The 26,373-nt window shown below is 34.4% G+C and overlaps 2 protein-coding genes and 1 long non-coding RNA gene across 3 annotated transcripts in view; 2 read left to right on the top strand and 1 right to left on the bottom strand.

Moving 5' to 3' along the window:
* LOC124451702 overlaps positions 1-26,373 on the top strand; it is a 55,696-nt gene that overhangs the window by 4,886 nt on the left and 24,437 nt on the right. The window lies entirely within an intron of this gene.
* The window catches only part of LOC124451679 (hemicentin-2-like), a 140,802-nt gene that overhangs the window by 103,472 nt on the left and 10,957 nt on the right, over positions 1-26,373 (top strand). The window contains exons 13-14 of the mRNA XM_047002279.1: positions 7,306-7,653; positions 12,422-12,769. Coding sequence (XP_046858235.1) covers positions 7,306-7,653; positions 12,422-12,769 — 696 coding nt within the window. The remainder of the gene's footprint in view (positions 1-7,305; positions 7,654-12,421; positions 12,770-26,373) is intronic.
* Positions 22,029-23,466, bottom strand: LOC124451743. Its single transcript, XR_006950643.1, has 4 exons — positions 23,437-23,466; positions 23,231-23,322; positions 22,812-22,880; positions 22,029-22,063 (listed from the first exon to the last, which is right to left on the bottom strand). It is a non-coding gene; the product is annotated as an uncharacterized LOC124451743 (long non-coding RNA).

Raw genomic sequence — 26,373 nt, 5'->3', positions numbered from 1 at the left:
CGTCAACATTGCTTTTGTAAAAATTGTCAACAATTTCAATCTCCACCTGAAGTTAGGATAAATTCTGTTGATACAACTTATCAAGAATTGGATTTATCAAAAATTAATAATAAAGAAGATAATTATCAATCATTGGGACCAAAGGATGATACAGTTGATAAAACTTATCAAGAACTGGACATATCGAAAATGAATATAGAAGATAATAATTATGAATCTTTGCAAAAAAATGATGAATCGGAGTACGAGATAGCCGACGAAAGAAGAAATTATGAGAACAGTTATTTGTTTTCAAGAAAATCATAAATTTTTTCTAAACATGTGTTTATAAACATTTTCCATGTTGTAAAGTCACAATGGCGCTTTTACGAACATTTACATTTTTTGATAAGATTTGAATTTTGCATCTTTTCCTCCCTTTGGAGCTACCAATTCTTTATGATTTCCAGAAGAAAGGCATTTTTGGATGGGAAAATACACTGGTCATTCTGACTCATTCATTAGTTGTTTTTGATAACAGTGTAAGGTAATACTGTTTTTTAATAAGTATTTTCTACTTATCTTACTGTACACCTGCCTTCCAGACTTGTTTCCTGTGTATACCAAATTGTTTAGAACAGGATCACGAAAAGGCCCTGAAAAAGCACGAAATCTTATTTTCGATGAACCTAAATCGTAAATTTCAAAATTTGTCTTTGATTAGGGAATGCCTTGAGACCCATCTAGTTAAGAGAAGACCATAGTTGGATAGTTAAGAACACCTTTAGTGATCTACTATGGAGCGCCAATCGTAACAAAAATTGTTTACAGTTTATATGGTCTCATTTTTAATACAGGGCTAGTGGGTTGTTCGACAACACAAAGAGAGCCTCAAAAATGCGGGGACCTTTAGAAAATTTACCGTCTTAATACTTGAAATATAAACAAATGTACTGGAGAATCCCGACTGTTTAATATCGCAATGCTCCAGACGTACAAAAACCTCCATCATTCGGGAGTAACAATAAAACTGTTAACGTTTTGATATTTCATTCACAATTTGAATGCTAAAAGAACAAGAGCAATAACTTTAACTTTATAATACATTTACATTCAAAGGCCTAAAGATGTTTTTCTTTGATATCGTAGTCAGCAGTTATTAAGTAATAGAGCATTCGCAAAGAATGACAAAAAAGTTTGGTTAGATTTTGTTGGGGGGCTTAGCCTTCCCCCAGTGCTGCCTCCAATCCTTCGAAGCTTAGTGTTAATATTGACCTTGTAGTATCGGCTAAAGGCAAACATTCCATTTTTTATTTTTCTTTTACAAAATAAAGGTGGGGGGTTATTCATATGTTCAGCACTGCCCTGCTGGGCCGGTTGCACGAAGCCTTGATAGCGATATCCATTGGATAGCAAAAATTTTCAAATTTGTAAAAAAGGTGTTTATATTTTACTTACGACAAAGAAACTTCATAATCTTCGAAACAATATTTTATTTCAGACTTTTCAGTGATTGCTCAGTTCGAATTTATATTTTTTGCTTTTTAACAGGTTTTATAAAAGTTTGAAAAAATTGCTATCCAGGCTTCGTGCAACAGGCCCATGATATATTTTGAAATTAAAATCGCCAACAAAAAGTAGCAGGGAAAAGCTTAGTACATGAATATTCACCCCCAATTAGTGTTCTAGTCTAGTTTCGCCCCGTCTTGTCTTAACTAGATGGATTTCTGGGCATCCCAACCCAAGAAACTACTGTAAATATTTTTTTACTATAAGGTGGGGGTGAGCAACAATTCTCTGGAAGTAAGAGAAAAATGGAATGCTCGCCATGTTAGATGAATTATGCATTGTAAATAAGGAAGATCCTTTGTTAAAATCATGCAACATGGCGGTTGCACTTGCACACCAAGAATTGGCACCCCATCCTTTGTATTCGGGTCTGGTTATACGACCTTCTTCGGTCATTATGTTTTATAATTTATTTATAATATCTATGGTTTTAATCCAAAGATAACATGTACTTTGCAATGTTACACAAAATAGTTAGAATACGAAAATGATCTTCTGTGGCCTAACTGGCCTTTATACAATTTTGACGATGAACAAAGAAATAAATATTTGCACACCATGGACCCGGAAATAATTTTTAAAGAGTAAAATTAGCCGATTTATTCAAGAAATGTGTTAAGTCTCACAACGTTCAATAAGGTAAAGTGAATCATTTAATATGTTATCAAAAATTGACTGATTAGTCCATTTGTAAATAATTTTATTGACATTTCACTGAGTTTCCTGTGATTAAGAAGTTGCCCGTTTTGTATCATAGTGGAAAGTATGTCAGTACTTCCGCAAAGTACAAAACGAAAAAATCTTGTTTTACGATATTTGCCATGATTTTACACTGAAAACATGTTTTCCAAAGAAAGTTTTAGAAGTTTATACTCTTATGTTTCCTTCGATATTTATGGTTATGGGAAATTAAAAATATACATAAAATATGAAGGAATACATCATATATTTATGTAGTAGTTCTGTGATTTTACTAAAGTCACAACTTCACTTTAACCTTTATAGACAGAATACAAGATGGCAAAGTTTGACTTCCTTTCATTTGTTTTGTTCTGTTGGATTTCATCTTGTCGAGGTAGTTATTATTTTTATTAGACCATTGAGGAAGTAAATGTGTATTTTTGTCAAATAAAACTGTGGAATTTGCTTAGAAATTTAAGCTAAATTGACTAAAATATTGGCTGGTTTTAAGTCCTCGTGTTTACACAATAACACACATTGTAGCCAGTTCTGCATTTAAAAATAATCCAAAAGCAATACCTTGCAGTATTTTCATCTTTTAAATACATGTACATAATGGCTATTTAGCAAAGAAGTATAAATATCTCATTTACAATAGGGTAATTGACATTTTTGCGGTAAATAGAGATAGCACTTATGCTTGCACAATAATACTAAATGTGTTTCACCATTATAAACTATGCTGCTCTATGTGGCTGTAGTGCAATTATGAATCTAAATTATAAATTATTAAATATTTATATGCCAGCTATTATTATTTATCAATTGATGCTCATACCAATGTGTGAACAATGTTTAAATGCCCATGTCTTTATTCATACATCAATGCACTAAATCTTCTGTTAATTACAAATTGACCTCAATCATTTAGTTTGATATCATTTTTCCATTAAGTTTTCAAAGTCCATCACTTCTAGCAATTTTAGCTTCTTCTGTAGTATTGCTTTTTTTGCTTAGAAAGATCACATTTGGCCTTGATGTATTAAAACTATTTTGCAATCATTCAGTTCAATTTTAAAAGGAAAAAAACTTGTTTGTCAATTTAAAAAACTGTTTCTCAGTTTCACAAGTTTTTTTGTGAATCCTAGGACTGTAGGGTTTTCATAATTTTTCTCAAGTACATCATTATAGTTGGAAACTGGTTGCTGTCTTTTGATATCTCTTATAGTAATGTTCATCTTTTATCAGTTTTGATCAATAAGGCTCTTACAAATACATGTAGAGCTACTTGTTACAATGTCCTCTGCAACTGACTCCTCAGCCTTGAGCTTAACAGTTAAACCTTTCTTTCCTTTTTCCTCAATGTCTTTATTAATGGCCACCGTACCTCCCTGATATCTCCTGGTCTATGTTTTTCATTCTTGACTTTCATGAACGGATTTCATGAAAAATATCCAGGATGCCACTTTTTCTTTGTATTGAACAAGTACACAAATGTCACACACAGACATCACATTCTTCTTGTTCATTTAAACTTCTTCCAGCATTAATAAGGCTTGTTATTTTCTTTATATCCTATTGGAAAACAGGGTCTTGCATAGATGCGTGGTGCAGAGTCTATTACACCATCATATATTCCATGTTTTACCAGGAGTTTAGTCTGTGTGTCATATTCACAATCATGTTTGTATGCATGCCAAAAGACAATCGCTAAACTCGGGTGACGTTAATTATGGCGTAGCTATGTCACATTTGAAAAATATAAGTAATGGATTTTATTGTGTATAGAACTTGAAATGACAACCTTAAAAGAGTTGATAGATTTTCTTTACTGCACAAGGCAATGACAATCCTTCCTTGTTAAGCTGAGTATATATCTTTACTGTCAAGGTAAACGTCTACAAAGCTATTGTTCTTTCGTCTCTGTCTGTCATTTCATAAGGTAGCACTGCTTGTACTCCACAAAGTAAAGTCTTACATGATACCGCGTTGACTTCTCCTTTTTGTCCTAATGGACTAATACTTCCAGCTATTGTATGAAAGTCTTAACATAAAAATATCATAAAAATGCTCTTTGAACTCCACAACACAGGCGTTGGTGCTTATTTTCCTATCCTTACTTCGCATGCTTTCAGGCACACGGCGCCGAAGGTTATTCTAGAGCGACCGTATGGAAAACAGCTCACCATGTTTTGTATGGGAACAAAAAAATGTTAATAAGTTTGAGTCTGAATTTTAGGGTGGTCCATTTTTGCTTGAGGTCGTACATATCCTCTGTGACATAGGTCTCTCTATAATTGTGGTGCATTTTTGTGGAACAACTTCAAAAACCTGAGTTCCTCTGCCATCATATTTTCATTTGAACAGCCCACAGGGCATTATTCATGTGGTAGTCGTCGTCGTTGTTATGATAGATAAGAAATATACTTAGGTTTGATATGTTTTTGTTATCTCATTTAATATAAACGACAACTTTTTTGAAAATAGACATGTTTCGACATCTCATGATGCCATCTTCAGTATGAATGAAATAATAGGTGATACAGGGTTTATATAAAAGTAATATGATACATAAATTGGAACAATAAAAAGGAAATAAGATAATATAATGAGGAGCGTCCGAGCGTATTATAAACTAAATATTGTATTGAATTTAAAAACTTGAACATTGAGGTCAGGGTTAGTTTTGTTAATGTGGAGTGCTTCTTTGATTTTAAGGGTGAATGAGGTGTCGGCAGTGTCGATGATTTTGAAACAAGAGGGTATATAGTTGGTTTTGCATGAGTGAGATTTAAGAAGGTGTCGGTAGATGTGAGAGTTTTTGTCTGTTGTGGTATGTTCCCTGATTCTGGTGGATAAATGGCGCGAAGTTTCGCCAATGTATCGGGAATTACATCCCGCGCAATTGAATTCATATACGACCATAGATTTAATTGAATCAGGGATTGGGTCTTTAAATGAGAAAAGGTTTTTGATTTTGAATGATGTGAAAATTAGTCGAATGTCAATATCTGTACAGAAGCGTTTCATAATGTTTGTAAGTCTGCGTTGTGTGTGTCGTGAGTAATGTCCGATGTATGGTAGTTTGAAGTATAGAGTTGTTATTTTGGAATTTTCATTTGTGTTGGTTGTGATCGTCGTGTCAGGAGTTTCGGTGTCTAGGTTGAGGTTGTTGCTTTGTTTGTTGTCGAGATATCGTTTTACGGTTCTGTTAATAAAGTGAAGTGGGAAAGAGTTTCGTAAAAGAGTGGATGTGACGTTTTTTATGTCTCGTTTTTCATGTCTCTTAGCTAAGTATCTTAGTTGGTGGTGTTAGTAGAGAACTCTACTAACACCACTAACTAAGTTCTCTACTAACACCACCAACTAAGATACTTAGCTAAGTATCTTAGTTCTCTACTAACGCCACTCATACCAGATGACCACTCCACTAAAGATTCTTTCACTTTCCTCGACGACTTCTCATCTTTCAACTCAACTTCTTGTCACAAATTCTTCATCTCCTACGACGTTGAAAGCCTATTTACTAACATACCACTTACTGAAACCATCAACCTAGCAATCGACTTAATATTCACTCACAACCCCACGTTCAGTATAAACAGGACCGACCTCACACAACTGTTTTTAATAGCAACAGCACAGACGCATTTTTATTTAATGGAAAATTTTATGACCAGACGGACGGTGTTGCGATGGGCTCTCCTTAGCACCCATACTTGCTAACATTTTCATGGGCTCACATGAACGAAACTGGCTAAACAACTACAACGACACTAAACCACTATTTTACCGCAGATACGTTGACGATATTTTTGTGTTTTACTAACGAAACTGAGGCCATGAAGTTTTATAATTACATTACACACAGCACGCAAACATTAGATTTTCTTTGAAACTGAACAACAAGATAAACTGCCATTTCTTGACATTTTACTAACAAAATCTCACGACAGCTGTACAACATCTACATACCACAAACCAACGTACACAGGACTTCTGACGAACTATTTTAGTTTCACACCACTTTCATACAAAACCGGACTTATACGCACACTAATCGACAGAGCATACAAACTTAACAATACGAACAATGGCTTTCAACGAGACATAAAAAAACATCACATCCACTCTTTTACGAAACTCTTTCCCACTTCACTTTATTAACAGAACCGTAAAACGATATCTCGACAACAAACAAAGCAACAACCTCAACCTAGACACCGAAACTCCTGACACGACGATCACAACCAACACAAATGAAAATTCCAAAATAACAACTCTATACTTCAAACTACCATACATCGGACATTACTCACGACACACACAACGCAGACTTACAAACATTATGAAACGCTTCTGTACAGATATTGACATTCGACTAATTTTCACATCATTCAAAATCAAAAACCTTTTCTCATTTAAAGACCCAATCCCTGATTCAATTAAATCTATGGTCGTATATGAATTCAATTGCGCGGGATGTAATTCCCGATACATTGGCGAAACTTCGCGCCATTTATCCACCAGAATCAGGGAACATACCACAACAGACAAAAACTCTCACATCTACCGACACCTTCTTAAATCTCACTAATGCAAAGCCAACTATATACCCTCTTGTTTCAAAATCATCGACACTGCCGACACCTCATTCACCCTTAAAATCAAAGAAGCACTCCACATTAACAAAACTAACCCTGACCTCAATGTTCAAGTTTTTAAATTCAATACAATAGTTAGTTTATAATACGCTCGGACGCTCCTCATTATATTATCTTATTTCCTTTTTATTGTTCCAATTTATGTATCATATTACTTTTATATAAACCCTGTATCACCTATTATTTCATTCATACTGAAGATGGCATCATGAGATGTCGAAACATGTCTATTTTCAAAAAAGTTGTCGTTTATATTAAATGTGTATTGGCAATAGTGCTTTTACGAAATTATGGAAACATTTTTGTTATCTGTCATTTGGTACTGTTTTTATTTAAAAATTGGTCTTTAATGGCTCAAAATGATATAAGTTTTATTAGATTTTATAGTTTTATCTTTTATTTCTTGTAATAGGAAAAATTGTATCACCTCCTCCTGGCACAAGTTTTACATTTTCACCTGGAGAAACAGAAATTATAACCTGGACATTTAATGATAGTATAAATGATTTGGAGAGTAGAGATTGGTATTTCAGTGGTAGTAGTAATGGTTCACAAGGAATACGATTGGCCACTGTCGCTCGGGATTCATCAGTGGATAACTTTAAAGATCCAATTCTTCCAATTTATGATGTCTACAAACCTTCAACGTTGCAATTAAGAAATATCACTTATAGTTATGATGGAACGTATGAGTTTCGATTAGCAAGAAAGGACAGTCCGTTATCTCCTTTTATATCTAAAGTCAGAGTTTTCGTTGCAAGTAAGTCGTCCTTTTTTTATTATTTTATATTTTTATCAGTTTTAGAAATTTATATTTTTCGTTTGAAAATTAATTAAAGCAGTAGTCAGACCTTAACACAACTTTCGCTCATATGAAAGTGTATATTGTTCTTACCTCTCTCACGAAATCCTAGGTTTCCAATTCAAATTTAACTCGAGAAATAATGCCTTAAATGTGTGTATTTTTGTATCGCCATTGTGTACATGCGAGCGAAGCCGCAGTCCAGCAGCGGTTTCTCGTCGTTACGTCACTGCGCGGTGATCGTTGTCAACATTAGACTAAATATACTAGCAAAAGTAGAAATTACGCATAAGCATATTCATAGTTGCATTTTATTTTCTAAGTTTTTAAATTATTTTGCGCAATGGATACGGATTACTCAAACGATTCCTCTAGTAATTATTCTGGAAGCAGTGTTTCAAACTACGAAGAAATGATTAACGATCAAAACATGATTCAACCATATGCTTATGAGCCGATTGAAACAGACTCTAGCGACGAGCCTATGGACGACTCCGACGAAGTTCAGCTGTTGTAACAATGAATGAAGACTCAGCACAATTTGAGGTAATAGATACTCCGGACTGTATTACAGATAATCCTGTTTTTATACGAACACAATATTATATCACTTTTCCCCTTGCTGCTTTCCACATTGAACTTGTGCTTGTTTTCTGCCAGTGTTTACATTGTGGTCTATCACTGCCAACTTGGTTCTTGCAAGCATACCTTTATACGAAAAGCACTTTTAATAAAGTATTTTCCGTCCTTCCACTTGTGCTTATCGTGTTCCCAAAAGGGCGAAAAAATTGGGTAGCCAAGCCAAATATGGCGAGTAAGTCATATTCTTTTGTGCAAGGTATGATGGAAGATGTCTGCTGTTTTAATGTAAAAAATGTACGTAACAAGATTTCTTTACCAGCAAACATTCCAAGAAATATTGCATCTATAGAAAAGCCAAACAAAGAAAGTGTTTTACAAGCACACAAATCAAGAATGGGTAAATAGTCCCCAAAAAATATTTATGTATATATCAATATATATAATTAATAGTAAGAGAATCTCTAATAGTAAAGTAGCCCAATTTTTTGTTTTGCTATGCAAATTTATTAGCAAAGGAACTTTTCAATTATGTACACCAAAATCCTTGCATAGCACAAATAAAGAATTGGTTTGGCTTGGCCATTATAATTTGTATTTATTGTTCATTTACTAAATCCAATTTATATTTTTATTTATTAGTAATTCATACTTAACAATACTTATAAATATGGCTATAATATTTTAAATTACCATTATTATTCATCAGCAAATTTAAAACCCTCAAAGACAAAGTCCTCTTCTAGACCTGGTGTTTGGAAATGTGCTTGAATGCAGCTAACAGCACAAGATGGTAGTGGTACTCTAATTTCCTTGCCCAATACATTCCAACACCATCGAACCAGTTGCCTGTAAGCCACATGTCTTTGTCTTTTGTGTTCAGGTCCTTCTTCAGCTCTTGAACCATAGTGTTGTTTGTACTCACTCCATGCCAGTCGTAATACCCAATAATTTAAACAAAGATTTCGAAAAACAGGATTATCTGTAATACAGTCCGGAGTATCTATTACCTCAAATTGTGCTGAGTCTTCATTCATTGTTACAACAGCTGAACTTCGTCGGAGTCGTCCATAGGCTCGTCGCTAGAGTCTGTTTCAATCGGCTCATAAGCATATGGTTGAATCATGTTTTGATCGTTAATCATTTCTTCGTAGTTTGAAACACTGCTTCCAGAATAATTACTAGAGGAATCGTTTGAGTAATCCGTATCCATTGCGCAAAATAATTTAAAAACTTAGAAAATAAAATGCAACTATGAATATGCTTATGCGTAATTTCTACTTTTGCTAGTATATTTAGTCTAATGTTGACAACGATCACCGCGCAGTGACGTAACGACGAGAAACCGCTGCTGGACTGCGGCTTCGCTCGCATGTACACAATGGCGATACAAAAATACACACATTTAAGGCATTATTTCTCGAGTTAAATTTGAATTGGAAACCTAGGATTTCGCGAGAGAGGTAAGAACAATATAAACTTTCATATGAGCGAAAGTTGTGTTAAGGTCTGACTACTGCTTTAAAGCAATACATGTATTCAGTTAGAAACGTAGAAAAATAATGAAATACATCTATTTAGTTATAATAAAATGAAATACATCTATTTAGTTAGAAACGTAGAAAAATAATTAGACCAGTGGTTGCAACGTTAGGGGTCTAAGAAGTTCAAACCATGTTTATGCGTCGTATGGTTCATGTTATTGGTTGATTACGAAATCATGGGTTAAAGTGTATATTAGCTACCAGAGGCGGTTCTAGAATTTTTCAAACGTCAGCCATAAAACTGCGGACGCCGGACATATTCCCTTGGAAAATTTTGAAACATAAGGTGCTAGAAATGCGATTTCAAGCATTTTGGAATACCTTATCTGTCAATTTTTGCAGGGTTACAAAGTGAGCGAAATCGCCGTTGTTAAAAATCAATGATAATAATCAATGCTCTTCCTCATGTTTACTACATCATTCTTCAAAGTGGTTATCAAATGAAAACCATCTTTAACATCAATAGTTTTTCCATGCAACAATTGCGTACTGGAAGAGTAGCACCAAGAATCTTTGAGGTAAAAACTAGCGCACCAATAAAATGAAATTGAGTGACTAATGAAAGTAAGTGAGAAGCATCAGCAGCAAGGGAAGGCTTTACATCGTGGCTTACATTGTTTATCATGTCCTGAAGAGTTTCGATTAAAGAGATAAACGTTCGAACGTTTCAAGAATGTAAACTCGCTCAACCCATCTGGTTTTACAAAGACTTACCAGTTTTGCCTTCGTGGTCTGAACATCTGACTTTTTCACATGCTCTGCAAGAGGCATGTTGCGTATCTGTGATATGTTGATAAAATTAGCAGTTTGAGAAACAACAGATAACATGTTATTAATTTCAACGTTGGAAAGAGTGTTACAGACAGATGAATTTAGTCGATGACTATAGTGAGTGTATAAATTGCATTCATTAAAAAATCAACAAATCGTTGAACGAGGGGCAACTGTTCTTTGTGAGAAGAATCGCAGCTTCATCTGCAATAATAGAATAATATCTATTTTTTATCTCCTTCGATATTACCTGATCAATACAATTGATGATTTTTTTTTGGCTTGTCTTGGCAATATTCTTTTATGCTTGCCACATTCGAACAAATGATTTTCCAAAGTTTGATCACCAGCTCTAACTCTAGAATTTTAAGATTCAACTAAATTACCATTTTTTGCCAAACAAATGCTTAGACACGCCTATGACATATCTTGGAAAAGCCATCCTACCAACAATTCTCTGTACGGTACGCTTCCTCGTGTGTCTGAAACGGTTCGTCAGCGGCGTTTGACTCTGCGCGCCATGTTAGTCGTCATGAAGAGCCCGCTGGTAGGCTTCTGCTATGGACACCCTCAGCAAAAAGAAGAATTGGGCGCCCGTTTGTCACCCTCAAGAACATCATTGAGGAAGAAACTGGCTTGTCTGGACAAGACCGGTTGACTGCAATGGCAAATCGCCAACGCTGGCACTTGGAATACGTTCATGTTTCACCTGAGCCATCTGGCATTGGATGACGCAAGGCAAAGCAAGGCAAAATTACCAACATTGTTTTTAACTAAATAGCAAACAACCTCTGAGTGAAATTGAGTATCATCACGATGACGTCGTAATCCAATGGCAGTTAAGAAACACCAAAGCAAAACCTTTGTCAACAAGACGAAGTCCATCTGGTGCATTACTGTGCATATTTTGCTTTTAGAGGTTATTTGAATTTTCCAGGAGCAGAAAACCTTTTGTGATAGTAACAAAATATATGTAAAACATGCACATAGCTGACATACATTAAATAATTATTTGGTGAAGCTGTGCTTGATATTGAGAATTATCTAGGCAGAGTTTGTCTCAGGGAGAGGTTGTTATTATCAATCGTAGGCAAGCATAAATGCAAACCGAGGCTTCGATCATTGTAGATATCACGCAAAACTGAATGCGATAATTATTTTATTACTCACCTCAACTACCTGTAAAAAACTCTTGAAATTTCAGCTAATGTGTCGTCGTGAGGCAGTTAGTTTATTCAATTTCTTAACGTTCCATTCACTTTTTTTATTAACACTAGTCGTATCCCATAATTTGCAACAATTATTGAAGTAAAGACAAACTTTTGCATTGTGTATGGATATAAGTGTATTAACATAAGCCTTTGAGATAAATCCCTAATAAGTTATGGAGTCACCAGCAACCAATGGAGGTTTTGTTTTTGTTAAACAGTAAGGCCAATCGTTGATGTTCAGCACAAAACGTAATGGCCCTAAATACGTAGAATCATGTGGCAATCCACACTTAATCAATTTTTATGATAATGAAAGTCTATTTATTTGACATTTCTGTACTCGAATATGAAATATTTGCTATCTCATCCTATTTGCGATCCTTCTGCGTTCAAAGATTAAACATAAGTTTAAAATTAATCTCAATCGGAACAAATCGTTGGCAATTAGGTCCTATCAAAATGTTATGAAGACAAGAATAAAAACAAAACTACACAGGCTTAATACAGTTGTTTAATTTTCAATGCTATCTGATTTTTGGGTAAACGTTTGAAAGGCAATTGTTAAAAAATGATATAAGTTTTATTAGATTTTATACTTTTATTTTTCATTTCTTGTGATAGGAAAAATTGTATCACCTCCTCCTGGCACAAGTTTTACATTTTTACCTGGAGAAACAGAAATTATAACCTGGACATTTAATGATAGTATAAATGATGTGGAGAGTAGAGATTGGTATTTCACTGGTAGTAGTAGTGGTTCAAACGCAATACGATTGGCCACTGTCGCTCGGGATTCATCAGTGGATAACTTGAAAGATCCAATTCTTCCAATTTATGATGTCTACAAACCTTCAACGCTGCAATTAATAAATATCACTCATAGTTATGATGGAACGTATGAGTTTCGATTAGCAAGAAAGGACAGTCCGTTATCTCCTTTTATATCTAAAGTCAGAGTTTTCGTTGCAAGTAAGTCGTCCTTTTTTTATTATTTTGTATTTTTATCAGTTTTAGAATTTTATATTTTTCGTTTGAAAATTAATTAAAGCAATACATGTATTCAGTTAGAAACGTAGAAAAATAATGAAATACATCTATTCAGTTAGAAACGTAGAAAAATAATTAGACCAGTGGTTGCAACGTTAGGGGTCTAAGAAGTTCAAACCATGTTTATGCGTCGTATGGTTCATGTTATTGGTTGATTACGAAATCATGGGTTAAAGTGTATATTAGCTACCAGAGGCGGTTCTAGAATTTTTCAAACGTCAGCCATAAAACGGCGGACGCCGGACATATTCCCTTGGAAAATTTTGAAACATAAGGTGCTAGAAATGCGATTTCAAGCATTTTGGAATACCTTAACTGTCAATTTTTGCAGGGTTACAAAGTGAGCGAAATCGCCGTTGTTAAAAATCAATGATAATAATCAATGCTCTTCCTCATGTTGACTACATCATTCTTCAAAGTGGTTATCAAATGAAAACCATCCATAACATCAATAGTTTTTCCATGCAACAATTGCGTACTGGAAAAGTAGCACCAAGAATCTTTGAGGTAAAAACTAGCGCACCAATAAAATGAAATTGAGTGACTAATGAAAGTAAGTGAGAAGCATCAGCAGCAAGGGAAGGCTTCACCTCGTCGCTTACATTGTTTATCATGTCCTGAAGAGTTTCGATTAAAGAGATAAACGTTCGAACGTTTCAAGAATGTTAACTCGCTCAACCCATCTGGTTTTACAAAGACTTACCAGTTTTGTCTTCTTGGTCTGAACATCTGACTTTTTCACGTGCTCAGCAAGGGGCATGTTGCGTGTCTGTGATATGTTGATAAAATTAGCAGCTTGAGAAACAACAGATAACATGTTATTAATTTCAACGTTAGAACGAGTGTTACAGACAGATGAATTTAGTCGATGACTATAACAGTGAGTGTATAAATTGCATTCATTAAAGAATCAACAAATAATAGAACAAGGGGCAACTGTTCTTTGTGAGAAGAATCGCAGCTTCATCTGCAATAATAGAATAATATCTATTTTTTATCTCCTTCGATATTACCTGATCAATACAATTGATGATTTTTTTTGGCTTGTCTTGGCAATATTCTTTTATGCTTGCCACATTCGAACAAATGATTTTCCAAAGTTTGATCACCAGCTCTAACTTTAAAATTTTAAGATTCAACAAAATTACCAACAATGTTTTTAACTGAAAAGCAACCAGCCTCTGAGTGAAATTGAGTATCATCACGATGACGTCGTAATCCAATGGCAATTAAGAAACACTAAAGCAAAACCTTTGTCAACAAGACGAAGTCCATATTTAGTCGACATGGAATTCTGGAAACGATAGTGTCCGATAATCAGCCTCATTACTCATTGGAAGAATGTAAACAGTTTGCGTTAGACTACCATTTCACACATAACACCATAAGTCCGAGTTATCCACACTCAGGTGGATTACGTAAGATAAACAGTTCAGACAGTCAAAAACGTTCTCAAGAAATGCAAAGCGAATGGGCAAGACCGACAAGAATATCTCGCGTTGTTAGACTATCGTAACACCCCTATTGACAGTGTGAGCCCTGCGCAAGCCACTTTGATCAACCATTCCTACTTTACGATGTAAGCTGTATCCCAAACCTATCGACCAAGCTACATTTCACACTGTTCGTCAATAACTGCACTGCCAAGGCTTCGCAACAACTGAAAGAAGGTGAATGAGTGAGATTTCGCCAAGACTCGGTATGACCATGGACTCGCGAAACGATGATACGAAAGCATCAAACACCCAGAAGCTACATGGTAAAAAGCGACTACAGAACAGAACACAGAAGAAGTCGTAGGTACATACGAAAGACACGGGAAGAACCACCCGACCTCCACAACCTGGATGATGATAATACTCAAGACCTGAATTCAGATTCATCTGCAAATGCTGCTACAGAGAATGCCCAATGGGGTTGGGATTGTGTGACAGAATGATTTTCTTCCAATATATAAAGATGACATTGCTTGCGAAAAACAAATTCTTGGTTATGGAATGTTTTCACTGCTCGCCATGTTGGTAGAAAATCTCCTATAGGTAAAAGAATCTGCATTGATTTTATGTTGTGTTGAGCGTAGGCCCTTAGAAGTTGCCTACCAACATGACCGCTTTGACGTCATCACACGAAAGAGCTTCATTCTTTTTTTTCATCGTTAGTAGATAAAAGTAATTTGCTTAATAATTTCTTAGGAAATCTATTCGAAAGGAATATCCTTTTCAAGAAGTTATGATCACTTTCCTTGAACTCATCCGATGGCAATCTCTGCTTCCATTTTATTAAACACCTAACGAAAGTAACCTTCTCCCATCGTGACTCTTTCTTTTCACGTGTTAAAGATACCTTGTGCCTTAGCAAGCGTTACCAATTGAACTTTACCTTTTAAGTATGAAAAAATCTTCATAACATCCGGTGAAGAATTATTTTTGTAGTATGTTCTCTTTATTGTGTACAATTTTTTAAAGCTTTCATCCACCTCATCAGCCAAAACCACCTTGGTGTCCCTTGAAGATACACAAATAATGTCGAACACCATTCTTTTTTCTTGAGCCCAAGTCTTGGCCTGCCTAGTCATTTTCAGACTGTAAGTCGACAATATCCAATAGGAAGCCAACGTTATGAGAAACAATTTGATATGACTTGCATGTTGTTCAATAGTCAACTGACTTCGATAATATCCTCAGTATTAGTTTTGGTGTCTTGTCTTTTGGATTCCAATGAGAAACCGAAAGTAACTTTTTGCTATCATGAAGTTCTCCACTATTCCTATGTTGAAATGATTTTGTTATACCGATTATTTATAAATGTTCCGCTCGTCGTTTTACAGTGTTCATTCGTTTTACCGATTGTCCAGTAAGTGAAATCTTTCACCACTGTTGATACTTCCACTGTCTAAACCTTTGTTGCTTTCAATAAATGGCAATCTTCTATTTACCATACCAAGTACACGGTCAGAAGCATACTGATGGTTTTTGTGAATCTTGAGACAACTCTTTTAGTGTAGATGGTAAAGGTCACTTACCAGTCTCAAGCATTTGTAACTGCGTTCGATATTAAAGACGCTGGGCTTTTTATTTCTCGCTCTTTCAATGCACTTGATTTCAGACGTTTCAAAACGCTATTGACTAAAAACATACAAAAATGCAATGGCAGGTCTTTTGTGGCGACGCGGATGCCATTACTATCTTTAGCAAGATCTTCCTCTACTGGATGTCCTTCCTCAATGAGTTGTGATGTGTTCCTACCAAAAAGTGTACACTGTGTTTAAATTTACTGTGCAATTATCAGTTTTCTTACCTTTTTCGCTTTTTTTTGATGAGTATAGTTCTCAGTGTGATTATAGTTCTACGTACTGTTCTACATAGCTATAAAAATGGTTTGGGTTATTTTACATATATTTTACGATTAATGCGACATATCCTTATGTAAGGTGTTAAAAGATATTATGCATGTTTCGTTCTATAACGCAAAACGCATAAATTTACCGAAAGAATGAAGAATACACAGCATAAAAGCAATGTATAATTTTAGCTACATCAGCGCGCTTCATTAAAACATTTGATAAGATATTTCAGGCTGTTCCTTCACTCAAAAATTAAGTTTTACAAACTAACCGTAGCAGACTCAATGGTTGATGTAACACCCGTCTCTTTTAATAACAGATAATAATCTACGATCAACTGAATCAGTCAACACTTTAATTGCATCTTTCCTAATATGACTGGCAGCTATTTGGATGGCATTCTAAAGCTCGTCGAGCGAATTGTATTGTTTCCCAAAAACATACACATCTTTTTTCAGCATCGACCACAGATTTTCAATGAAGTTGAGGTCGGGAGAACAGTGTGGCCATTTCATTAGATTTTTGTCTTTAATGCCAATCTTCTTTAACCAATACTGGTGCACCTTGCAGCATGAGCAGGAGCATTGTCGTGCTTGAATATTAGAGTTTTCCGCAGTCTTAGAGGCTGCTTCCTCCATCAAGGACGAAAATTCTTGTCTGGGAAGGCACTACACGACGTTGCTGTGATTTTTATCGTGTCTTCAATGCGAAATGACCCTATGAGTGTCTCTAATGATTCTACCCAAAACATAGCCCCTCCTCCCCCTTGCTGACGAGACTTTAGGATCGAGGCTTGTGATCTGACGACACCCAAATTTGGTCCCAGTCCGAGTCGCACGGCATTCATTTGTAAATATGACTTTTGAAAAGTCCACTTTCATGTATTTTCTGGCTCATTCAATTCTTTTTTTTTTGTGTCTCTGATTTGAGGGGTAGATTTTTCACAGCATTCTTCATGCTGGCACATTCACGTAACACTTTGCAACGAGTAGTACGGCAGACATTAGGCATATCACACGCCTCAAATATCTGCATATTTGTTGCTAAAGGTGTCTTCATTACTTGGCGATGGATTTTCTGCAGTTTGCGTTCAGTCAGCTTCGTAAATTTTGGCTGTCAGTGTTTCTTACGTCCATGGTGACTCGTTGCCACCATCTTTTTGACTGTACGGTGATCGCGCTGCAGAGATTTGGCTAGTTGCAATGTCGATTTTTCCACTTGCCCATTCTTTAGTCACAAACTCTTTTTATTTTACCGTCAGAACTGGTTTTTGGTCCCTTCTGTTACTAGAGTATTTTTTGCTTAATAACTTTAAACACCTTCATTCCTTTTTGTTATTAAAATCTAACTTTACATTTTTCAAGAGTGCTTTTCATCACTAATCATGCATTTCAAATGACTTCGTTTCCCTATTACGTTATTTACACTTTTCATTGCTTGCTCAGCACACCAGAAGTTTTAACAACGAGAAACCTGTTTTGCATATTAAATATAAACATAGTGTATGAACAGCGAATGTATAATCCAACTTCTGATTTCTTATTGTTTACTTGCTTACATGTTAAAGCATCAAAAAGTTCATATCTACCGACCTTTGGCAACGCACCATTGCCTGATATGCACTCCTCTGTCAAACGGTAAGAGGACTTGATCAATTTGTTTTGCTGTAAAATTAACTTAGCTTTAGAAGAGTCGTATAGTTTCAAATGATCTCGTTGATCGTTTGTTTTTAATGGGAGGTTAGTGATGATCTCTTCTGCCATTCACAGAAGATTTTTCCACGTATTATTTTTCCTTTGATGGTTTCTTACATAAACGCATCTCCAATACGGATAGCTTAGAAGTTGCAAGCTTTAGTATTTATCGTCATTTTTGTGTCCTACGTGTTGCCCGTGATGATTTGGCTTTGAGGCAAATGTCCTTGGCATCACTTACGACAAAATCAAGATCAACTCCTTTATATCCAGTGCTTTGATTGTATTTTCTCGATGACAAGTGACTTTAAAAGGTTTAATGTCCGAAGAAAGCCACCGAGTATTCGAATTCTTTACAGAAATGATAGCTTACTTTTGGATTTATTATTCCAAATGCTACAGTACCCAGAGACTCAATATCCGCTTTTTTCAAGCTATCCTGGCTTGGATTTTTTAGCTGACCAAGGATTTCTGGTGCCTTATGAACAAGAGAACCTTGCAAATTTTGTCCGTTCTCGATTTTACGATAGCCAAGTTTGAACATTCAACGATCTACTCAATCCAAAGTCAAATACTTGGCATGAAATCGGAGATTTTTGGTATATTTCTGCAAAATCGTCGCTATTAAAGTAACGCTGATTAGTCTCCAAAATATTCGTTGGCTTTAAATCTCTTTTAACTATGTTTTCTCTGTGTTAGTACTCAAGACCGTTCACCAACTTCTTTAAGCACACTGACATAATCTTAGCGAATGATTCGAAACGCTGTCATAAGAGTTATAAAAGTCTACATTACTTACTACTTTTTTTTCCAAATGGAGTTACGTCAAAGGCATTGTGTGGCCAACGTGACTCATTTGGAAAAGCGCCGCTTAGATTTGATGCATTCATCTTTTAATTTTTTCACGAGGACGTTACGTCCAACTTACCTATCATAACTTCTGCATAGCATGTGGACTGAACAGTTTCAAATGCGTTATTTTAAAAAAGGGAAGGAAATTGGAGGAAAGGAATAGGAAACACAAAAAAGGGAAACGGAAACGCTGAAAATTCCAAGAGAAACTCGTGCGACGTGGCCAAGTAAAACCCGTTATTTTTAGTAGATGTTAAGAAGAAGGTTTAATGCTATTACGAACTTTTATTCAATGAATTGCGAGAAAGTCTCTTAGAAAGATATTCGTCATAGCCAGCTGGCCAAATGTTTTTGGGCTTCAAAAACCGATTTGCCCTTATTTTAAAGGTAATAAAGTATGTAATGCAGTGATAATTTACCTTTCCATTATTCCATATAAACCATGAGACCAAGTTGAACAAGCATTCACTTGTCTGTTAAATTGACTGTATTTGATGACTCACTATTTTGTGAATTTAAAAATTTTGAAAAGTAATATGTAAACAAAGATACGTTTTATCTTGGAAATTTCAGCTAATGAAATAAAATGAATTAGATTATTATTTTTTGTTGCTTTAACTTCATGATATGGTACATAACTCAAGCATTTAGATAATTATTTGAAGAGTGAAGAAACTCACACTTTCTTTAATTAAAGTATGTATTAAATAAGATTTAAATTGTTAGGTGCCAATTTTAAACATTTTCGTTTCATATTTTAATATCATATTATAGAGGGAAATTATGCTTACACTTTACTTGATATTGACCAACATTTTTTTTGTAATAAGAAATTTAAGACAAATCTAAAAAATCTTAATTTACATGCAGGCCGGGCAAAGCCATCTCGATTATTTACTCCTGTTATATAAATTTTAAATATAAATTTTAAAATTTGATATGTCTTGGGCCGTCATTTGGTCCATGCTATTGGTTGATTATCGAATGATGGGTTTAATTACGTATTAGCCACTCAGATAAGGAGAGCATTTTTTGGTCGTGAAGCTTACGGGAAATGAGTGCTTCTTTTGTGTTTCACGAAATAAAAGGAGATGGAGGAGATTGAATTTTAAAAAAACTTGAATTACTTAATCAGACATGTATAAAACATTTTTAATGTTGACTCAAACCGCAAGTTAAAAAGACAGAAGATGTTTGAAACTTTGCTATATGTCTGGATTGCTACTTTAAAGTAGATATAGTTTTTTGCTAGAGCAGCTTATTCTAAATGGCATGCGTCAGCGCAATTCTTACCACAAAATTGGCAATAAAAACGTAGGACTTCTTATTGCGTTGCATTAATTGTGACAGAAATATTTGCTATTTTCAGCTATTAGTTGGACGCTTATTAAAGCCTTGCAATTTCAGAAAAATTTCTTAGACTTAATTTTTTCATTGTGTTAAGGAGAAGATTGTTTCAGCATCCATTTTCTTTATCATAATTAGTGAAATTTGTTTGCTTTTGTTTTCAGTAAAACCTACAGTGGTGATTAATTGTTCAACACCTCTGGCTGTGAGTAAAGGTGATAATGTGTCATGTGTATGTAGAGGTGAAGGAGGTAACCCTCCTGCTAATGTCACATGGTTTGATAAAGATAACAACATAATTGGTGATGTTGGAGTTGTAAGTAAGACATTAGTAATCACTAATGTTACATTGAACGATGGTGGAAATTACAGATGTAAAGCACAAAGTTATAATGATCCACGTTTTATTGACGAGAAATCCCTTGAAATAAAATTTAATTGTAAGTCTTAGTAATAGTAATTATAAGTAACTTATATATTTTTTACTCTTTGCAGTAGTGTTTTTAAGCTTTCAACCACGTAGAATTTGGAATTCTTAATTTTAGATAAACCAAGAAGTACGATCTTAACCATATCAAAAACAAATGCAATAAAAGGTCAAACAAATGCAATAAGTTGTGAATCAGATGGTTATCCTGAACCAACCTACACTATTTATCATAATGGTGCAGTTATCAGTAATAATAAGACATACATCATTCAATCTGTCAACTTCAATCACGCTGGTTCATATCGTTGTGAAGCAAAGAATAAACTGGGAGATGATTTATCTGATGTTAAAAATCTCATTGTCATCAAAGGTAAAATTTGCTAAGAAAGTAAGAGCAGAGAGTTATCGCCATGAAAATTATACATGTATGGATGTGAAATATAAATAGAAATAAAAATAGGACGCAAAGCGTACATGTGGATAGCCCAGCTGTTTACTATGGTTATAAAATGAAGTAGATAAATATTTAATGAATGCATTTTCAATAATATTATAAAATTGTTCACAATAAGCTTATCCGAGATTTGCTTTTTGCTTAATGTTCGATCAAGTGACTCAAGAACTGTCTAACCCTTTTTAATTTACGCCACGCCCTTGCTTAGATTTTATATCACGTGACTATGGTCACATCTTGGAAAGGGAAGCCTTAGAAATTTCTCAAAAATTTTATCTGTTGTTTCATTATAATTTTCCCTAAAAACTATTTTTGCTATAAATACTATATTGACAACAACATCTCTTTCAAAACAGTTTTCTGACATGTATGAGATATGAAATATTTTTCAAATATTTTTTTTCTAACGATTCTGGAAAACTTGACTCGACCTTCGGTCTCGGGCTTGCACTTGTCTGCTCTCGAGTTCTCCCGAAGGTTTGCATAAGCCTGGGCAAACACAGTAAACATCTTTTATTTCTTAAATGAAATTGAAGTAAGAAAGGTAAGGTAAGACGAAGCTAATGGTTCGTGCTTTTTTTGTGTAGTATTGGAGTTATCCAGCTCCATCAGTCGATCAAGGCCATTTTTTACTTCAACGTCAACTTCTATTAACAACAATTTCAAAGGTATCTTTAATAAAAGAAGTTATAATTTTCTAGGTACTCCCACGAGTTAATAGTGGACTGGAACCATGCAGTTTATTGCTAAACTTTTTGTTTCTCTTCATTTATTTTCTCCCTATTTTTCGTCCTATTTAAACTTTTGAGGCTATTTTTATACATATTTTACTCTTTACATCATAGTCATCCTCTTCTTAACTGGCTTTATAGTCATTCTAAAAAGCTTCTTTTTCTTTTAGGTAACTTAACTTCTACTTCAAGAACCTTTGATAACTGTAAAACATGTAAAATAACAGAAACAAAAACGAAATGGTACATTATATTGGTAACCTTGATTTCTGGAATTATTGTTGGTATTTTTATTACATCTTTGTTCTTTTTGCGATATCGTAAACGGTGGGTGAGTAAGAAACGAAAGCAGCTGTCGACCAATGCTAAAGGTAGAGTAAACACAGTTGATTCAACTTATCAAGAATTGGATTTATCAAAAATGGATAAAGAAGATAATTATCAATCGCTGAGGACAAAAGATGAAACAGTTGATAAAACTTATCAAGAACTAAATTTATCAAAAATGAATAACGAAGACAATTATCAGTCGTTGAAAGGAAATGATAAATTCAGTTGATACAAGAAAATAAAAAATAAGACTTCGTGCATCGTGAGCCGAATTAAAATGGTGACTGTGCGAGCCATTATTGTTTTAAACGTTTAGGTCTGCATAAAGTGGTAAATTACACATCATCTTTTTAGTAATGGTTGTATTAAGTTTAACTGTTTAAGTATTAATTAGCAAACAGTACATTGGCAATACTTTCTAGAATATAGCATCCCAAATTCTTGTTCTTGGTATCCCATGTTAAATTTTCCGATTTTCTTTTTAACACCAAATAATGTTTTAATTGCATCTCATCAACTACGAAGTGCACCTCAAGTTAGTGGTTCCAATATGCAACCATTTTCCAAGGACTTTGAAAGTTTACGGAGAAAGAGATACTCGCCATCTTGGTGGAAATTTTAATTGTAAACGAGAAAAATTCTTCGTTAAATTCAACCAACTTGGCGGCCATGACGTTACATGCAACCCACTAAAGCCAAGTTCACACAACATAAGCTATCCTGGGCTTAACCCTGGTTAAAATTGTCCGCAGGTTTATTTTTTTGCGTGTAAACACTACCTACCCAAGATTCACCTAGGTTAAACTCAACCTATCTCTTGAGATGGTATGGACAAGTGTTACGGCCGGAATCCTATAAATATACAATTTTGAGCCCAAATTACTTTAAAACTTCTGTAGCAAATCTGGAAACATATTGGGTTTGAATTTGACGCAGTCTATTTTATAGTTGTGAAGAGATGCAAATTTAAAGAAAGTAACGATTATTAGGTCATTTATTTATGGCGGCCTATAGCTACAAGTACGTACCATCCATATTATTTTTTTAAACTTACTTCTACAACGAAGGCAAAGATTCCAGTCATATCACATAGAACGTTATTTAGCAATAAAAGCTCGCTTTAATCGCATTTAAAAAAAAGAAAAGGGGATCTTCACTGTACAATACTAACGGCAATTTTCAATGCAGAAACAAAATTTGACCTGGCTTCCGGACTCCAACCGTTCTCGTATCTGGTTATAAAGAGTCCCCCGTTTTTCGTTCCTGGTTTTTGTTTTTCTTGTTTTCTTACCTCCTGCTTCAACAAGTTAAAAATCGAGTTGTTAACAGTGAGTTTGGTAGGACGTAATGAAATTTAATCTTTTGATTGTTTTTACAAAGGAAATTCAAATAACTATTTGTACATGACCTGTCTGAATTTTTATTTCTGTATATCATAACTTAATTAACATTCATATATTTTCATCAAAATGTTTTATTCACAATTTTATTCAATTGTTTTATTTATCCTTCTTTTATTAACCAATCAAATTTATTCTTCTTTTGTCAAGGTCTACAGGTCTACTTCCGCCGCCATGCCACCCCACCCAGACTCAAAATATACATTAATGTACACAAACACACCTAACTCACAATTGAGTGACTTGACGACGCAAAGACGACGAATACAAGAAATTTTAAACCAGGAAGTTGAATAACTTCAACCGTTTAATGCTAAAGCAAAAGCCTAGACGTTTTGGTGAGTTAAAAATAATTTTATTTTTAGATGTAAAGTGTTAAGTTGTAGATTACTGATGGAAATTTCGTTTTATACGCTTTAAATTTGCTGTTTATAATTTTCACGGAACAATGTAATTGGCTGCTTAAGGATCTTTAACGTTGAACATGAGGCAACAGTTTTAATAAGAATATAGTTTAATATTATTGTTTACTTGAAAATGAAAAAATATCATAAGACTCATAGCTTATTATTATTACATAAATAACCAATGGAAGTACTTGACATATAATCACATATCGTTAATGCGTGATTGTCATTTCTAGAGTTTGGGTGAGGAGTTTTGCCAAACAGATAACATCATAGCCCCGAGAATAATAGTACTGAGTAAGGTTTTCGGACACGAAATCTCTACAAAGCTATAATCCTACGCCCATGAAGTTATAAAAGTTTAAGTAATAAGCCGATATTTATTATTGCTATATTGGTATTCTGTATGGGTAATGTGATTGGTTCATTTAGAGGCACGTGACTTAAAACAAATGCAATGTCTCTCTGCCTATGTTTACTTTCTTATAAAAACAAAAAACTTTTATATTGTCTGAGAACCTAGAAATAACGTTTTTTAAGTTTATTTGCTAATAAAATAAAGCTATTTATAGAAACAATTGAAAACACAAGTCAAATTCAGGATCATGTAAAGCCTTAAAATTTTTCAAAATTTATGATCTTGGGTGTGCAGTACAAACTTTCTAGTCTGGCTCAGAATTATCACCATTGATGTTTTCATATTTCGCTAAATTGGCCTGTATTTTGCCTCTTTTGTTTTTGTTTTCAACATTGGTAATTGGGAACAACATTGGGCTTTCTGCGATGTTATTATTCTCAATTGTTTTGCAAACATTTTCATGCATATTAACAAGTAATATTGCAATGCTTTCCATATTTACTGGCTCTTTTTTTCTTTCATAGATATTGATGTTGTTAACAATGAGTATCAATGTCCCCTTTATGATATCAACTTATCTTTGGTGTATGGCATTCTTTCTTCCTTGTGATGGTAAGAATTCTTAAAAATAATACTTGGGCTTGTAAGTTTTGTATATTAATAAGCTGTGTGTTGTTTTTAGTCTCTTCTTAGTGCTGTGGAAACCCCAGGTTTTCAGCTCCGGCTCTGGCCTCTTTTTGTCAATTCTGAACTCCGGTTTCAAACTCTTGCTCCTGCTATTTTATAACTTGAATCACTAGTTGTAGCTGGTTTATTTTCCAAGTCACTGTTTAACATTTTAAGGTGTAAAGTATTTATACGAAAAGTTAAATTTCTGCACTCCGACTTTCAATCAGAAATTGGCATGTGTAAACGAAATCTAGCGTCATGTTGTGTCATGTATAAAATGTTTTATTTTCATGCAAGCTCTTCAATTTTAGCAGATAGTTATCGTTCGTTGATACAAAAATGTATTGATTCAATATTTTTAGCAAAGTCTGACAGTATATTTTGCATCACGAACAACTTCTGCCAGAGTTTTGCTGGAGTTAAACAAACTTGGCTCCAGAAGGCAAAAATCGGCCAAAGCTCCTTTGCAATTTGCATTATCCTTTGCATTGTTAGTTTTGTTTTACAATGAAGTATTTACATAATTTGAAAGCTTCAGACAGTTTCCCTGATTATTTATGTTGTTAATCATTGCTTCAATAGTTAGTGCCAGGCTTGTAATCATTGTAGCATGTTGCTTTTCAATTTGCAAACTTCAAAGAAACACCAAATTGCCACTGTGTTGAAAATTGTAAGTTTTGCCCTTATATGAGATTTAAATTTCCTGATTACTTTTCTAATCCCACTGGTGCATAACTGTGTATATTTTGCTTTTAGAGGTTATTTGAATTTTCCAGGAGCAGAAAAGCTTTTGTGATAGTAACAAAATATATGTAAAACATGCACATAGCTGACATACATTAAATAATTATTTGGTGAGGTTGTGCATGATATTTAGAATTATCTAGGCAGAGTTTGTCTCAGGGAGAGGTTGTTATTATCAATCGTAGGCAGGCATAAATGCAAACCAAGGCTTCGATCATTGTAGATATCACGCAATACTGAATGCGATAATTATTTTATTACTTACCTCAACTACCTGTAAAAAACTCTTGAAATTTCAGCTAATGTGTCGTCGTGAGGCAGTTAGTTTATTCAATTTCTTAACGTTCCATTCACTTTTTTTATTAACACTAGTCGTATCCCATAATTTGCAACAATTATTGAAATGAAGACAAACTTTTGCATTGTGTATGGATATAAGTGTATTAACATAAGCCTTTGAGATAAATCCCTAATAAGTTATGGAGTCACCAGCAACCAATGGAGGTTTTGTTTTTGTTAAACAGTAAGGCCAATCGTTGATGTTCAGCACAAAACGTAATGGCCCTAAATACGTAGAATCATGTGGCAATCCACACTTAATCAATTTTTATGATAACGAAAGTCTATTTATTTGACATTTCTGTACTCGAATATGAAATATTTGCTATCTCATCCTATTTGCGATCCTTCTGCGTTCAAAGATTAAACATAAGTTTAAAATTAATCTCAATCGGAACAAATCGTTGGCAATTAGGTCCTATCAAAAT

The sequence above is a fragment of the Xenia sp. Carnegie-2017 genome, unplaced genomic scaffold (assembly GCF_021976095.1).
Source record: "Xenia sp. Carnegie-2017 unplaced genomic scaffold, XeniaSp_v1 HiC_scaffold_24, whole genome shotgun sequence".
Lineage (NCBI taxonomy): Eukaryota > Metazoa > Cnidaria > Anthozoa > Malacalcyonacea > Xeniidae > Xenia > Xenia sp. Carnegie-2017.
The sequence above is the reverse complement of the archived record's forward strand: the minus strand, read 5'-3'. Positions and strand labels throughout refer to the sequence as shown.